The sequence below is a fragment of the Eutrigla gurnardus genome, assembly GCF_963514095.1.
Source record: "Eutrigla gurnardus genome assembly, chromosome: 9".
Classification (NCBI taxonomy): domain Eukaryota; kingdom Metazoa; phylum Chordata; class Actinopteri; order Perciformes; family Triglidae; genus Eutrigla; species Eutrigla gurnardus.
In genome coordinates, this window is record NC_139923.1 from 25908740 (window position 1) to 25925006 (window position 16267).

At 43.7% G+C, this 16267-nt stretch overlaps 2 protein-coding genes across 2 annotated transcripts in view; one reads left to right on the plus strand and one right to left on the minus strand.

Annotated features, from left to right (window-relative positions):
- The window catches only part of cdh13 (cadherin 13, H-cadherin (heart)), a 291682-nt gene that overhangs the window by 68180 nt on the left and 207235 nt on the right, over positions 1–16267 (plus strand). Inside the window, exon 2 of the mRNA XM_084018321.1 lies at positions 12712–12832. Within this exon, the coding sequence (XP_083874447.1) occupies positions 12712–12832 (121 nt within the window). The remainder of the gene's footprint in view (positions 1–12711; positions 12833–16267) is intronic.
- hsbp1b (heat shock factor binding protein 1b) overlaps positions 1–16267 on the minus strand; it is a 341874-nt gene that overhangs the window by 33189 nt on the left and 292418 nt on the right. The gene's annotated exons all lie outside the window — the stretch shown is intronic.

The following is a 16267-nucleotide window of genomic DNA, read 5'->3' on the forward strand; positions in this document are numbered from 1 at the left end:
AAAGTTGGCTCCCACTGACAACACCTGAAAAGGTGTCACCTCCCTGTCAATGTGGCGCCGTTTTCACTTTCAGCCGCCCGTGCATCGCATCGGGTTTCCATCCGTCTCTGCCACGGCCGGGAGGTTCAACGGGGGAAACTTTAGCCGGGGCTTTTGTTCAGACACAGCAAACTCTGACAAAGACGGGAGAAAGTCACCGGGATATATTTATGAAAGCACTCTTCAAGTTTACTTACCGTGGCTATTAGACAAGGTGAATGAACACGTCATCCAGATAAAGCCGAACGTGCTCAGATTGACACGCCAAATCCCAACAGGAAAGAAATAAAGTGCATTCAAATGAATTCTGCTGGATAGCAGCTGGTGCCTGCAGCAGACGCTGTTGTTGTTTTTCAATCCCTCACTTCACACCTCGCTCCCCATTCCTGTGCGTGTGAGAGGTTTGCGAGGTGGAAGTATCGACAAGCTTGCCAACTAGAAGAGGGATTCGAGCAGACCGACGGCGAGGAAATGATTCTGTCAGGGTTAGGCCAGCTCACTTACCACGCAACTCTACACCCCCCTAAGGGATGTTGGATTTGCTTCACAATGGGACCTGCCTGCCCGAGTTCACTAAAAAGTTTCAAAGTCAAATCAGTTTTATTGGTGTGAGAGAAATCCTTGTGATGTGGTCGCCCGTGCAAAGACGAGCTCTTCAGAAAGCGTCGCATGTCGCCGTCGTCCCCTGCCCTCCGAGAGACGAGCGTTTCTGATGTGCCAGAGAAGTGGGCTTGCTCAGCTCAGCTCTTAGTCTGGCATCTATGAATAAAAATAGTTTGGTAAACACAGGCTTGGTTGCCTGCTCATGCATTTTTCTGCGACCCCACTGTTCTTGGACTCGATGTGAAATATGTTTTTGTTTCACGCCAGCTTTGCTTTCTGTTTTGGTTTCAGGATCTATCTGTTGAATTGATTACAGTTTTGTCTATTTCTTGAATGTCAGCCAGCACCAACCCTCCGAGCGCCATTACTCTACAAAATACATCTTTATTCATTAGGATGTAGATTCTTGGTACTAATGCTAAACTGCAAAATGTAGCTGGAGACATGGCAGTGACACAGCATTATTTTTTAGTGGGATGCTGAGTCAGGTTGGTCATTGCCTCAGCTGAACTACCATCCCGACTGCTGTTTGCACAGCAGCAGCATGAGAACGGACTCAGTTCATTGACTTTCTGCACACGGATCGGGAAAGTCAATGTCTTTTGGTTGAACTTTTGTGGTCGTCGCAACTTCGCAAAAAAGCAGTCCCAAAAGGCAGGTTTCAACTAGTTAGTCACTATGCATATTTATAACACAATATGTAGCAAATCCTTTCTACTTGTACTTGTCAAGTTTGGAACTGAAACAATCACCAACAAAATATGCATATGTTTTCAGCTGAAAATTGTCGTTTGGGGGATTAGCTACTCTCTAAATCGTCAATGTATGTAGACCATAAACGCATTGTTGTTGAGTGTATTCCCAACCAATGTAATAGTACACACAGCTATATTGATTATGAATCCTGCAGAGATAGCGATATCTTTTGGCCAAACTTATGCTTAACATGACTGAGATTAATAGTTTTCTCGTTGGTTCAAATGTAACCTTTTATAAAGGACATCTCATTGGTTGTCCTTTTATATTTCAAAGACTCCAGCTTATCACATGACTAGTTATTCATAGTACCTGAAGTACCTTTGCATTATCCCACATGAATATCCTGTGTGCTTCCTGTACATCTGCCTCCGCATCCTTTATATCTTAGTGTTTATCACACTGTTTTTCTGCCTTTTCCCGGGTACCTTAGCTTTCTCCTTTATTAGTTTCTGTAGGTAACGTGGTATGCACCCGGGGACAGCCACCACCTAACAGCAGCAAAGCTCTCTCGCTCTCTTTTCTCCCTCGCCGCTCGGCTGCTCCTCCTCTATGGCGTGGCGGTGCGTTCACTGCTCCAGTGTTGTTTTACAGACCCAGCAGGTGTGGCCAGGGTCCGGCAGTCCGGGCCGGGAACCAGATGGTTTCATGACTCAGGTGCTCCATGCCTGGCTAACCTGCCAGCTGCAGGTGTCTGAGGCCCAGCCTGATGGATTCTCTCTTTCTCTCTCTCTCTCTCTTGCACGGCTTTATTGTGGTTAAGGCCTGGATGGGTCAGCCAGACCTATACCGAGGTGTGTGCACTGACATTTACCGTGATGGAGGACAGAGGCGGTGCAAGATTGAAGGGGGAAAGGGAAATGTAGTGTGGGGAAGGAGAGAGACGGTGGCTGGATGAAATGTCAGACTACTGGCAGGCCGACTGGCTGGATCGCTGGCAAACTATCCTGCATGCATGCAGAGACACAGAGACATGCAAATCCAAACACACACACGTTGGCTGGCTTGCTGCATTATTGGCACATGCAGACACACTTACACACACACACACATGTAGCATATTAAAGACCAACAAGCACTAACAATATTGAGAAACGTGCACAGAGGAACACAGTGTATTACTGTACAGCTACATTACCTGGAGCCTCATGAGTCTAAAGGTCACGCTGATTCTCAGCTCCACAAAAAACAATTTGTCACAAACATCTTCTGTACATTACAATTTTCTGTTTGAATGGCATCGTATTGTGTAATTGAAAAAAGAGACAGCTGCAGGCTGAATAGACACAAACAGCGTCAAAATAAATCCCAGTAGATGGACCGTCCGATGTTTGGGTTCCTCAGCGATCTGGCATGTAAAACTCAATAAAACCCAATGTAATGAGATAAATCCTGAATAATAAAGACATTAGAATGCATGAAAGAAGGATTCTGACACGAATGTGTTCTCTTACTTCCTTCACTTTTCTCAAATTACATTTTCGACTTGTTCGCACCGTCGAACTGAGGTTATTCACTGAGACACCTAGCGAATGTACACACACACACATCCTCTTACCCTCTTCAGCAAATACCAGGCCTAGTGGCCCTCTCCATCTCTATATATCAGATGCTCTGAAGATTCCTGTGGCGGTATTGATTTCCGCCAGAGGTGACATTTACTGTGTGCTCTGCCAAGTCATCGCCTTAATTACCTGACTGGTCCTTCACACTTGAACTGAATCAGAAGTCAGACTCTCAGGCAATGAGCGGACGCTCCTCCCCCATGAATATGAGCTGACCGTCATCATCGCAGCGGCAGCAACCACCAGAAGCCACTCAGACATCTGGTCGTCGGCCTCTCTCATTTTAATCAGCGTTGACGTTGCGATGATATATAGAGATATTATGTGTGTTATTTAGTTTTCCAAATAACAACTCCCCCTTAATATCTTCCTTCTTGCACTTTATTGTTTTTTTTAACTTCACTATTGCTGGGAATGGATCTCATATTGGGAAGGCATTATCTGAATGGGGAAGGGGAAGTGTATGGATCCTTGCTACTGATTGATCATTCCTTGGCTGCACTTAGTGAGCTAACATAAACCTAAAGACCTGCACCCGAGGTGGTTGTCAATAGATAGCTGTATTTATTCCTCTCCCATGCAAGCTGATCTATATGAAACCAGCCCCTGTGTTTCATTCTCCCTTATTCAGGGCTCCTTCCATGTCTCTGTTTTTGTGTCACACCCACTCTGTATTTAAAAAAAAATATATGACTGCATGGTGAACTCAATAGTTGTGATAGCCGACCAAGGACCTGTACTTCCTGTGGCGCTTCCAAGGACTGGGAAATAGCTGAACTCATATAATAGAATAGTTTAAAATTTGATTGAAAATACCTACACCCACATATTGAATCATTCAGTGAGTTAAAATGGATAGATGGTTGAGATTGCTGACTTCATCAGTGACAGTTCAGCTGTATGAAAAAGCCACGGAATCGGATCGGAAGCAAAAATCTGTTAAAGTTGCAATGTGTCAGTTCTTTTTCATAACATAATTACATGGGGTAAATCCAAATTAATACAGGATGCCAGGATGCCAGCTGGACGTGTGTACTGTAGTTGTATTTGTGTCCGTCCGTATTGGATCCAACTGGTCCAGATTGAAACCGTCCTGCTCTCCGACACTTATCCTCTGGATTAGCGGCCTATTTACACTCTGCCTCCCTCCCCCCTCACTTTGTACGCACATCCTGCTAAATTCCAGATTTATTTATCTTTTTGGCTCTGTGTCAATCACCTCATTAAGCTGGTAAACAATACACACTATTTTTTCGTGCGGGTCCAGCATTGCTCAAGCATGATAATTACTCCTGCTGGATAGATTGTTTTCCGTGCAACCAAGGCTCTTTGTTTCCCTTTGACTGGACCATGGTAATCCCACTATGAAGCGCTCCGCACTGGCAAAGTCACAGTGGGCCAATCACCGGCAGAACAACGGTGCCTTTACAGAGACATCAAACGGGCGAGATACTGAAGCCGAAGCACACACGAATCAATTAATGTCTCTCATCGGACCCCTCGGGAGAAAACATATTTTGAAGTTCAGGAAGCGGTGATTTGTGTCCTGGACACATTGTTCTTCTGTGGCTGCTTTGGTGTGTTGGCGTTCAGCAGGCAGCTGTCTGCTGATCATTGCCTGCATGGAGGATTCAAAGTGAGCATTTTCTATGTCTTTATCTCTTTCCATTTGTCTAATGTGGAATACAGCCATGGTCTTATTTTCTTCTATTTTTTGTTGTCTGGAACACATTACCTTCTATTCGTTATGCCATTAAAGATGGTTGTGAAGTGATACTTTCTCTATTTATCAATGTAATACGCAAAATATTCAGCGCGTACAACTCCAGTAGGGATAACATGCACTGGGGATATGAAGTATGTAAAATTTCAAGAGACAAGATGACAGGTCATACAACTATAGGATGTAGGATTAATACAAATCCACATGGGAGGAGGGATAAGCAGTCTGCAGGTAGAAACCACAGGAATCATTGAGGAGCAGCTTAACAACTGACTGGGATTATTATTAGTGTCAATAGGTATACTTAAATCCAATCAAAAGTTAGTGTGCACTGCACTTCCTAAGTTTTATTTAGTAACTAGAGACCAATAACAGAGCCACCAGGGGAGTAAAATAATGGATTCACATTCACTTTGTGGCCAGAAACTTGACTCACGATGAATGCTAGCGTTGCTCTGTAACTGCTGGATATGTAAATAGGCAACTGTTTGCTAACAAGTTTGCCATATTGACTTAAAAGGTGATGATATGTCAACTTGTTGCCATTGCTGCAAAGAGGCCAAAAAATCTGTTCATTTCTCGGTTGAGGAACAGCCGGTGCAAGCAGCGGATCCAAACCATGAGCATAAAAAAATGACACAAACACTGTTGCCCATAAAGGATATATTTTTTGTTTTCAGACACAATCCTCGGTTAATTCCTATTTAAATGCATCAGTAATCACTTTTGACCAGGTGTAATGATTACATTATGCGTCCTAATTATCCAGGTGAGATTATTTAACATTTGTTTGGAGCTATAAAAGACAAGACATTTGCAAATTATTCCAACTTTATGATATAAAGTTGTATAACTTTTAGCTACAGCTCACAAGTTTGTCTATTACTATACATAACAAGTATAAAGACTCAAAATGAACATGTTAAAACACAAAAATAATACACATTTTAAACTTGGCAGTATATGTTGTAGTATTCTATTTAATGGGATGTATTTTTTAAAGTCCCCTGTCATTTTGTCCACAACAAGGTCAGGATCCAGCTTGTAAAAGACAAATGTTAATCTACATGTTCATCACACACAGTCTGAACAGTCAAGCTGTGAATGAGGCCCTGTGGGTAAACGTATTCTCATATTTAAGTTCCACTAGAAACAGATGTGGACATTTGCATTCACCGCACGCTGATCCTTGCATGCTGCCATCCCCGCTATACATAAAACAGCCGAGGAGCTTAAAACACATATGAATCGGATCGTTTCATGCCGGTTGTCTATAAGGTCTGAGTATGAAAGCAAAACAACCTGCATGTTCACAGACACACACACAAGCTCAAAGAAAGAGATAGAGGAGATACGGATCTCCTTCCCTATAAATGAATGCTCACACAATGTGTGTCTCGTCCTTTTGAGATTATATTTTAATTAATTCTTGGGATTTCTCCAAAGCGGAGAAAAAAAGATGGACATTGTTGATAAAGTGCCTCAATTCAGTGTGCACAGCTTGAATGGTATGACCTTGATATATCTAGTACATTTTTAAATGGTTTCCTAATGCAGAATATTGCCCACAATAATGATCCCCTTTTGCTAACAACATTGTCATTAGCATTGCGTCTCCTTAATGCTTTCTCCGTCCTACTGTGAGTCACTGTTGCCTGGATTGTAATATTTCCACCTTAATGGACATTTAAATAGTGTTCGTGTTGTTGGGTTCTGCAGAGGAACGTGTGCAGTGTGTTTTTCTTTATTTTGTCAACTTGCCATGCCGACATTCCTCCGGTCTTTAAGTCAACTCTTTCGAGTTTAAAACCAAGCACAAATCAAGAAGCCTTGTGATAGAGCGGAATTGCCATTTTGACACCTGCAGAAAAAAAACCCCAAGTCCCCCGGGTGCACTGATTACCTTGCAGGGACATTACATGTAATAACCTCTGTGGCTGAACGTGTGCCAACGCTTGTTCATCACGCAGACAGATCTCCAAAGACAGCCGTGCAGAAGTCTTGTAACTTACATTACGTGTCGTATAACTGCCAGTCCAATCCCGATACAATACCTCACATTGTCTCCTGTAATTTAGCTTTTTTCCCCCCATTAAGTCTGGAAAAAAGTTTAAGGTTTCATCGTTTCCTAATAAAATGAAGTGGAGTAGCCATAAATTGCTGTTATTTAGTTGTTAACTTGCTTTTAAATATATACTTTAGCGATATTGACGTAATGACAATGACCATCTAACAATAGACAAGTGACAAGAATGGGCCTTTGTGAAGTCTCCCTTCGGTGTCCTTTGTCTTGCACGGAAACAGCCCGCTGACAAAGAAGACAGTTTTGAGTGATTCCTGCTCGGCTCCTGTGCTCCGGGATGAGAAACACTCAGTGCTGCGTGTAATTGATGAGTCCTATATTGATCTTGCTAAGATTCCTGGAAGCACTATTTCTTCTTGTCTGAGTGAAGTGATACTCCTTCGTTAGGGGGATGTGGAAGTGTGTTATGTATCATAAGTGTGACAGACTGCCTCCAATTATTATTTTCCTCGTTATGCTCATCTCAATGTCGTTGGGGGAGTTGCTAGAAGGGAAGGGGTCTAGAGATGTGAGGACGAGCAATTGGGATGTCACTGGTTGACCCTGACAGATGGCTCAGTTTGGCAGATATGTATCACGACTGTATACCATATAATTACAGCCTCTAGTGATTTGTTTAAGACTGTGTTTATTTGTAGATGCAGAATATTTCCAAACCTTTTTACGCAATCTCTGGGGAGGAGCGAGGGCCAATATGATACCACTAAGGCATAAAATCACCCCTATCTGTCCCCCCATGTTTCCCTGTGATTTCAGCCCAATATGGATTATCTTCATGTTGATTGATCTGTGAACAATCGGTGGGTCCTTTCACTTCCGTCTTCTCTGCTTCCTTTCCCTGTTTCACCGATTTGTTTCTTGGCAGACAAATGCAACGTAAACGACGGAGGCGTTTCCAGAAAATCATTCGGGCTTGTCGGGTGTTCATCCAATCTTCAAGCTTCTCAGTGTCAGAGCTGCCGTATCTGTAGCACATCTGCAACACATGGACGTCTGCTTTTGAAGTAGTTCTTTGAATAATGCAATAATGCCTAATAGCAACTATTGCCAACAGACAAAGAGTGCAAAGTTCCCCATCTTCTGACCCGCTGTTGGCTGATGCAACGAGCGAGGCTTCTCACTGTAGGAAACAGATGCTCTCCAGAAGCCTCTATACGAGGGGATTTACCCTATATAAGCCTTACTATATAACAGTGAGTCATTATACTAGATTGGACTATTTATCATACAATAATCCACTATTCAGTATTTTGGTGTTTGAATATGAAACACATGAATCCACTAATGCAGAAGATGTCCACAAACGTCCACATGGACTCAAGGATACGATTTGATTTTTGTCATCAAAGGTCAAACGTCTCTTTCTCATGAAAACAATATATTCAGGAACGCCTCAAGGGAATGTCTTCAAATTTGGCACAAATGTCAACCTGGACTCAATGATGAACTGATTAGAATATTTGAAAAAATTATACATATTTGGCCATACCTCAAGAACTGATGTGCTAATTATCTTAATTCCACACATGTCTGATGGGATACAATTATGAGGTGATTTCTGAAAGACATGAATGTAAACTGCAACTTGACAGGTTGGCGGAGGCATACAACCGTGAGGCTATTTTAGTTTTTATACAAAGCTGTTTTTGTTCGGAACACCCACTTATGCATGCGGCCCTAGTGGGAGTTTTCCAGCTTCACTTTAACATAAAACAAAGGAAGCTCAGCAGCCCGAAGGCACAGAACACACACTTATCATGTCGGAGGAGATATTAAAAAGACAAATAAAATGCATTGACGATGAGCTGTGACACTATTTATGCAAAAGAATTGGTGGTCTTTACAGTTTGAGCACTTGGTGTGGAAGTAAGTTTGCACACAGACTATTCTCAGTGGACTTTACTCCTTTTAGTGCGCTACAGTGCAGCCTGGACATTTTCTTCATGGTGAAATATACCCCAACAAACTAACTCAATGGAAAAAGGAGGAAATGACAACATTACATAATTACTCTACTTCTGGGAGGACTAAGTGCTGAGAAACAAAATAATTCCTTTATATTATTATTATTTAAAAAAAACTCAGCTGCATTTGTAAATTGGGCCACAATAATTGCTCCGCTGTGTATCTGCTCCCACCAAAAGTGTGGTCTTCATCTGAGAATCATTTGAGGTGGAAGAAATTACAGATTGTTTCCATGGGAACACCCATCTTTTGTTTTGTTTTTTAATAAGAGGGGTTAAAGTGCTTTTTTCCTTGCATAATTTTTGAAATTGAATAAATTAAATTTGCAGAGGAAATTGAAAAGTCAAGGAAGACAGGATCGCAGAGTGTTCAGTCTGTTTTAATTTGAATTTAAAAATGCAAATAACAAACAAATGACATCTCGACCTTTCCTTCACAGTGTAAGGAGGAAAATAGAAGCTATTGGACGCAACCTTTAAAAAAAAACAACTTAACCTTAATCAAGTCAAAGTTGTCTTTTTATATAACATCATCGGAAGCCTGATTTACCCATCACCAAACCAAATTACGAGGTTAAATACCAAAGTGTCCGTTTTGCTTTTCAATTGTTTTTCCGAACGCATTATTCTATTCTTCAGACACAAAAGTAAAATCTCCACAAATCTGCAAAATGAAACTCTGCATTCAAAGCAATGCTATGGGCCCTAGTTTCGTGGCGCAGCGTAGGGCGGTGGAGGGTGGCGAAGCCGGCGTAATGCAAGTTTCGAGCCGCACAGCCTTGCGCACGGTCAGTTTGGAAGTTTGGTGGATCGCCTGCGCCAAGATGGGTGTGGCGGCGCAGCAGGGGGAGGCGTCACAGATTCAGCTTGGCGTAGCGGAAGTTTCGTGGCAAAAAAAAAAGCCTCGCCGAGACTTCGCCGAAAGCCTGCCAGCTCCAACCTGGTCTACTCTTGGCGCAAGGCGCAAATAAAGTCCATTCATTCAAGGCGAATCGCAGCTGGCGGAGTGGAAGTTTGGCTGACGGCGCGCAGTGCGCACACGTCACCGAGACCTCACAGGCAGGTTTCCACAGTTCCAGGCACATTTAAATGCAATAAATAATCACAACAAACACTATTTAATGCAACTCATTGAATCAACACGTGAATTTATATCTATATAGATTGTCCCGTCACATCTGACGTCAGATCAAAGGCGGATGGCACGCGTAACGGAAACTCAGCCTCTCGGACCAAAACATCTCCCTCTCTCTCTCCTGTTTTTTATAATATGGGCATTGTTATTATTATGATACGCATGCACAGCGCGTGATGCGCGTGGTGGGAGCGCCGGCGCTGCTTCTGTCATCGGGTTGTCAAGTGACGGATCTTGCACTGAAGCTCCCCTAATGCATTAAAGGAGAGGAGAGGAGCTCATTTGATTGGTGAAGATCTGAATCAGCTGTATTAATCCCAGTCCACGCCTCGTCTCCTCCTCGTCTCCCACTCACGCCTTCTTCTCCTCCCTCTTTCCCTCTTGCGCGGGTGGGCGAGACGGGAGGTGTGCCTGCGCGAGCCTGCGCGGTGCACGAAACTTGCAAAGTCCAGGCGGACACACCCCGTCGGCGTGGCGCAGGTGCGCTGAGAGCTGACTGCGCCTGGTCTACGAAACTAGGGCCCTATGTGTTCTCAGAACAGTATGTTGTGATCAAATAAACATTTCCAAGAACCATTTGGATGTTATGAAAACACGAACGAATGGGACTTGGGGCTTTTATATGTTCAGTGTTTCACTTGCATGTCGTCTGTTTTAAACCATATTGTTTCATGTTTTTATACTTAAAGATACTGTAATATACAAGTCGGAGCCCCTCGTTCCCCTCGTTCCCTATTCATACTGTAAAGATTGGATGTAGGAATACAGACATCCCCAATCTCATACATATGAAACATACTTCACGTCTACACTACTACGGTCCACTTGCAGTACTGTACTACAGTAATCATTGTACTGTATTGGTGTGCAGTACTACGATGCTACAGGGAGAGTATCTCTTACCTTACCTTCTGTAAACCGGCTCATGTTTGGGTTCTGCTCCGGTCTCATCGGAGGTTTTGGCTGTCCACGGTCCTGGACTTGCTCTCTCCTCTCTCTTCTTCAAGTCTTTCATTTATGTTGGCATCCATTGATCCAAGAGGATAGTAGGAAATTTAAGTTTTGCATTTTAAACGGCAGGTTGTTCCATGTGAACATGAGACCTCCTTCATGCAAACTGTGTCAAATGTTAGAGAATTATAAAAGTAGTGTAAAGCAGGAAATGTGCTTGTATTTGTGCAGAATTGGTTCAGGGTGTTTGTCTGAGTTACATACGGTCTTTGCGTCTCATGTACCCGTATAAGTGTGTAAACAATTGAGAAAAACAGTAATTACTAGGGGTGTGACGAGATCTCGTACCACGAGATCTCGCGAGATTAAAGTCGACGATATTTCCCGTCGCGTTAAAAATCCGTCTCGCGAGATTTGTGAGCTATACATAGCTGCGGTTTTGCAGACAGCTGTTACTGACTGGGAGCTTAAAAAACCCAACCACGGCATCGCTTATTGTTACCGACAATGCACGTAATATGGACGTGGCCGTGCACGACGCGGGATTGAAGTCGCACATCTGTTTTGCGCACACTATAAATCTTGCAACCCAAGCTGGCTTCGGTGTTCCCCGCGTCGCTCGTTTACTCAGGCGGGTGATGGTGCGTGTCCACAGGCAGCGGTGTTTCCCCGCGTCCCATTCATTGTCTATGTGAAAAGCTGTGCAATGCATTCTGGTAGCGTCGCGGCGAATGTCGAGAGACGGCGCGCGAGTTGGCCGCTCCTCATTTGCCTAAAGTTGAAGTCGAATCTACTTTATGCTAATCAGAGGCGCCGGGCTCGACTCGCCGCCTCGGGAACGCTCGCGAACGCTCGCAAAAATGTGTTGTTTAAAGGAGAGCGCCTGTCAATCATCCTCTAGTGGCAGCCCACCAAGCGTGCAATACTGGGAAGCGGCGCGTCCACACGTGTTTAAAATCGCCCCTGTGGACACGCACCTTGACTGCTTTTTTTCATCGTAGTTCAGCGGCTGCCGCGGTGAAAATGTCCAAGCAGAAACGGCTACAATTACCATCACACAAGTTAATCACGGGCACGTTGGATATGCTGGCTCGTTACCTTGAGCAGCAAGCTGCCATAGCAGCATCACCAGCCCAGAGATAAGACAAAACTCCCGAAGCATTGATACACTTGACAGCTGCGATGTCAGAGATGCTGAAGATGCTGTAGTTGCAGCATGTTGTTCATGACATACTTGGTCAGGCTCCGTTTGCACTATTTGCACTCTGTATTGACAGAGTAGAACTTTGATTTGGTTTTGCACATATTTACACTTGGGAAAAATAAATATTTTATTTTATTTTAACTTTTATACATTTTAGTTTCAGTTTAAATTTGTGAAAGAAGAAGTTTATTAAAAGATCATGCTTACATCATGCATGTAAAGAGTTATAATAAAATATTTCAAAATGCATGTGCAACTCTGTTAAATCAAAGTCTGTTGGTCCAGTCATATATTTTGTCATTGTAGTTTTCTTAAAATCTCGTCTCGTCTCGTTCTCGTGAACCCAATATCGTGTCTCGTCTCGTCTCGTGAGCGGAGTGTATCGTGACACCCCTAGTAATTACACATGCAAGTATCGAAAAAACATGATACCTCTGGTTTGAATTGATTTTGGTGCATTAGGTGGAGGAGACTTGATAGTTGAGAATACTTATTGTTTTTTACTTTGTGATTGCATTTGTATGTTTCTGTTGCAGCGTTGTGTTGTTTATGTAGGATAAATGAGGATTAGGTCTTTGAAAGGAACTCATATTTTTTTTATTTATTCCACACCCACTATGGCTGTCAGGTTTATCTGCACGTTAACCATGTGTGTGTATTGACCCGCCCTTTGTTCTGTGTGTTGCAGGTTGCCCGTGTGGGCGGAAACACGCTTGGAGGCCATGACAGCTGTGTACCTGGCTTCCAGGTCAAACACTACCAGGTGGAGTACAGTGGAGCCTTCCAGAAAGGCCGGGCGCTCGTACAAGGTCAGTGAACACGGACGCAACAGAATATTTAGTTTATTTCTTTTCTCTCTCTCTTAAATGTTGGCTTTCCACAACACAAATCTACATGTGGGTGTATACACACACGTAAACCCCGAGTCTGCCTGCGTGGCTCCTGAGGATTTTAAGTGCAGAGCCGAGAAAAGCTCCGAGCCTCCTCCAGGTCAAGGTGTGTGTGTGTGTGTGTGTGTGTGTGTGTGTGTGTGTGTGTGTGTGTGTGTGTGTGTGTGTGTGTGTGTGTGTGTGTGTGTGTGTGTGTGTGTGTGTGTGTGTGTGTGTGTGTGTGAGATTGTTTTGGTCTTCACATTCATTAGAATTCATGTGAATTCTTGTTACAAACAGGACGTAGAACTGGTCGTTGTCTTCGCCACACAAAGACAACAACAACATAATTTGTCTGCGGATGAATTATTCTCCTTGATTGGGTGATATTTACAAAAGTCTTTTCCATCTTTTGTTCTTCCCCCGGAGACAGCTTCGGGCTGCGTGCGGCGTGCGCTCTTATGCTTGTGTGCGTTTGGCTTCCGACTGTTTTTGCCGGAGCTTTTCCGTCCCAGCACACCGGTTACCACGCTCGGGTGGACTCAGCCTTCCGGAGAACTCGGTGCCCTACGAACTCAGACTTGTATTTTCTTCCTTATGCAGAAAATGTGCGTTTCATTTCAGTAGTTTTAGAATCAAAACATTAAAGATTGGGGAGAGTGGGTCGAGAGCAAGGTCAGGAAGGGTTTACTCGTGGTGGAGGCTCGGTTCCACCTCTGAGCCGGTGTGGATGCAGCCTGGTCGCCCTTCTGTTCCTGCAGTGGCCGGCCACGTTCCCCCCACAGACTCCGTCCACAGAAGTCCAATCTCCACTCCATATTGCTGCCACAACTTATTGGTGCAATACGCTCCCCTGGGACCCTCCGGCAATGCCAATCTGCAGCGCCTCGCCCCCCCCCGCCTCCACAGAGATCAGCAATAATGCCTCCCGGCTGGCAGTCTGCTCCTCCAGGGCTGCGACTTCATCTTCACAGCGATCGACAAGCTGCAGTCGGCTCACAGTATAGTTTTACTCCAGAGCTGAGGAAGTTTCCACAACTCATTCACTTCTACCGAGTTGTTGTTTCACATCGTACGATGTGATGAAATACGGTGGAAATATGTAAATTCAAAAGGACATAATTCATAGTTTGTTAATGCAGTCTGTCATGTATTGTGGAGCTTGTTTTCATTCCCTCCCTCATTATTCAGCCATTTATTGCATCATCCCACTGTGTTGCTCTCCACGTAACGGCGCTACGTCGGCAGAATAGCATTACCTGCTTCAGCGACGTGCTCCTAATGTGCTGTATCTATACACACAGAAGTAACACGCTCACGTCTTTTATGGCTAGAGTTTCATGCAGAGCTTGTCGACGTGTTCTTCTACAGCACGACTCCCGTTTTTCTCCGTGGTGCTCCACTGGAACACAGCTTTTCCAACTGAAAATACATAATTTCCCACCCAGATAGCAAAACAAGACAAATCTGAGCATTTTTTTCCCCCAAGTCTGCTTTTTTCCGGCTTTATTGTGTTCGATTCGGTCAGCCAGTGAGGCATTTTGTCATCTGGAGGTTCAGCGGCGCGTGTAGTAGGAGACAGAACTCAGTTCTGCTTTAGTGCTCTGCTCCAGGACGACAGAGTGGTTCTATTACCTAGAATATGCTCCTGTCAGCAGAAACACCTCTCTCCATGGGGGGTCCCACTCCTCATACGCAATGCACAGAAGTGTATGTACACATGCACGTACAGCACAGACACGTATGTTCTTTCTGAGAGTGGAGACGCCCATAGGAAGTGTGCATGCCTACTGTAAACTCATGATGATTCATAGCTGCACATAAATGCCCATCGCACGTTTTTTTTTTTTTTTTACGTTTTCTTTGGATCATTAAAGAGCCAGGCACTTAACAAACACAAACACAATACCTCAGCAGGTACTGGAGTTGGAACAGGATGTCAAAAAACAATACGAGCGTGATGAAAAACGCCACATGAAAGCGAAGTACAAAAGGGAACAAATAAAGCGCATGATTGCAGCAGCAACTTGAAAGATGTGTGATTACCATATGATGATGTCGGTGTCTTCACACGATGCTCGGATGGATGGATGGATGGATGAACTCTTCTTAGCTCCACAATGGCGGTTAAAGTGAGATACCAACTTGGGTATGTCTGTTTTTATGCGTTGCTTGTGTGTAATTTTAAGGGGGAAGCCATTTATTAGCATAATTAATTCAACGCATTCACCAGGATTTATGGGTTTACATGGAGAGAGCATCGATGAACGTACAAGTGTTTTGTCTTACCTCCCATCTTTTTTTTTTGTTAAATTCGAACAAATTGTCTGCTGAGTGTGAGCATGATTCATACGGAGAGCCAGAGGCTGCAGCCAGGCCCGGTGACACATGCAGATTTATGTAAATGCTGCTCAGCCCCGTGCCACCTGCTGTAGACCTCCCTGTGTAATTACCAGTGGAGGGCGGTCTGTTAGTGAGCGATACCTGTTGGCGCAGACCCGGGTTCAAGGACATCCATCTCTTCTCATGGCCGCATCCGAGAAAGTCTCTCTGCCTTACTTTGTCTCCGTATCTGACGCTCCGTCTGGATTTTTGAACACTTTCCTACTTCTTCTTCGTCTCTGTTTGGGTGAAAAAAAAAAAAAACCTAAGTGCATTTGGAAATAGAAAATAGCCTTTTCTGCAAATGGAAAAAGGGAAGGTCCACAATAGCGGCGAAGAAGACGTCTCTCACTTTCTGTCATGACCTCAGACGACTCTTTATTTCAAACAGTGTAAATGTATGTGGACCGATGTGCAGACATGCTTTTATCTACGGACAGCTTGTGTAAAATATATGACCCGACTGGCTTTGCCCCAAGAGGTTCATTCATCCAATAACCCGCCAAGTATTTTTGTGAAAGAGCCATTTTCCAAACACTTTTTCAATAAAGCCTTCTCCGATCCAACATGTCGGGTTAACCTAACCTGCTGGATTATATGATGTCAATCAGTGAAAATGCCCACTCAAGCTTAACCATTTATCCACTTCACCACCATCCCACAAGATTTTGTTTTCTTGTGAAATCACTTTCATCATTCACAATTTGAAGGATAACACAAAAATACAAAAAACATCACTCCATCTGCTCTGCCGGAATGAAGTGTTACACAATTAACCTCACGGTGCCTACAGCCTACAGCTCAATTTGAAAACCATTGTGAACAAAAAATTAATTAAAAAATATAAAAGGCTTAATAGAAATACCTGGAATTGCTTTTTCACCAAGGGGTTGAGTTTATTCAGGTGTAGGAGAAGTTTGACCCGCTGGTGAGGATTGCTTTTTCTGCTAAATAAAGAACACATGCAAAAGAATGAACTCCTATTTCTGAAAT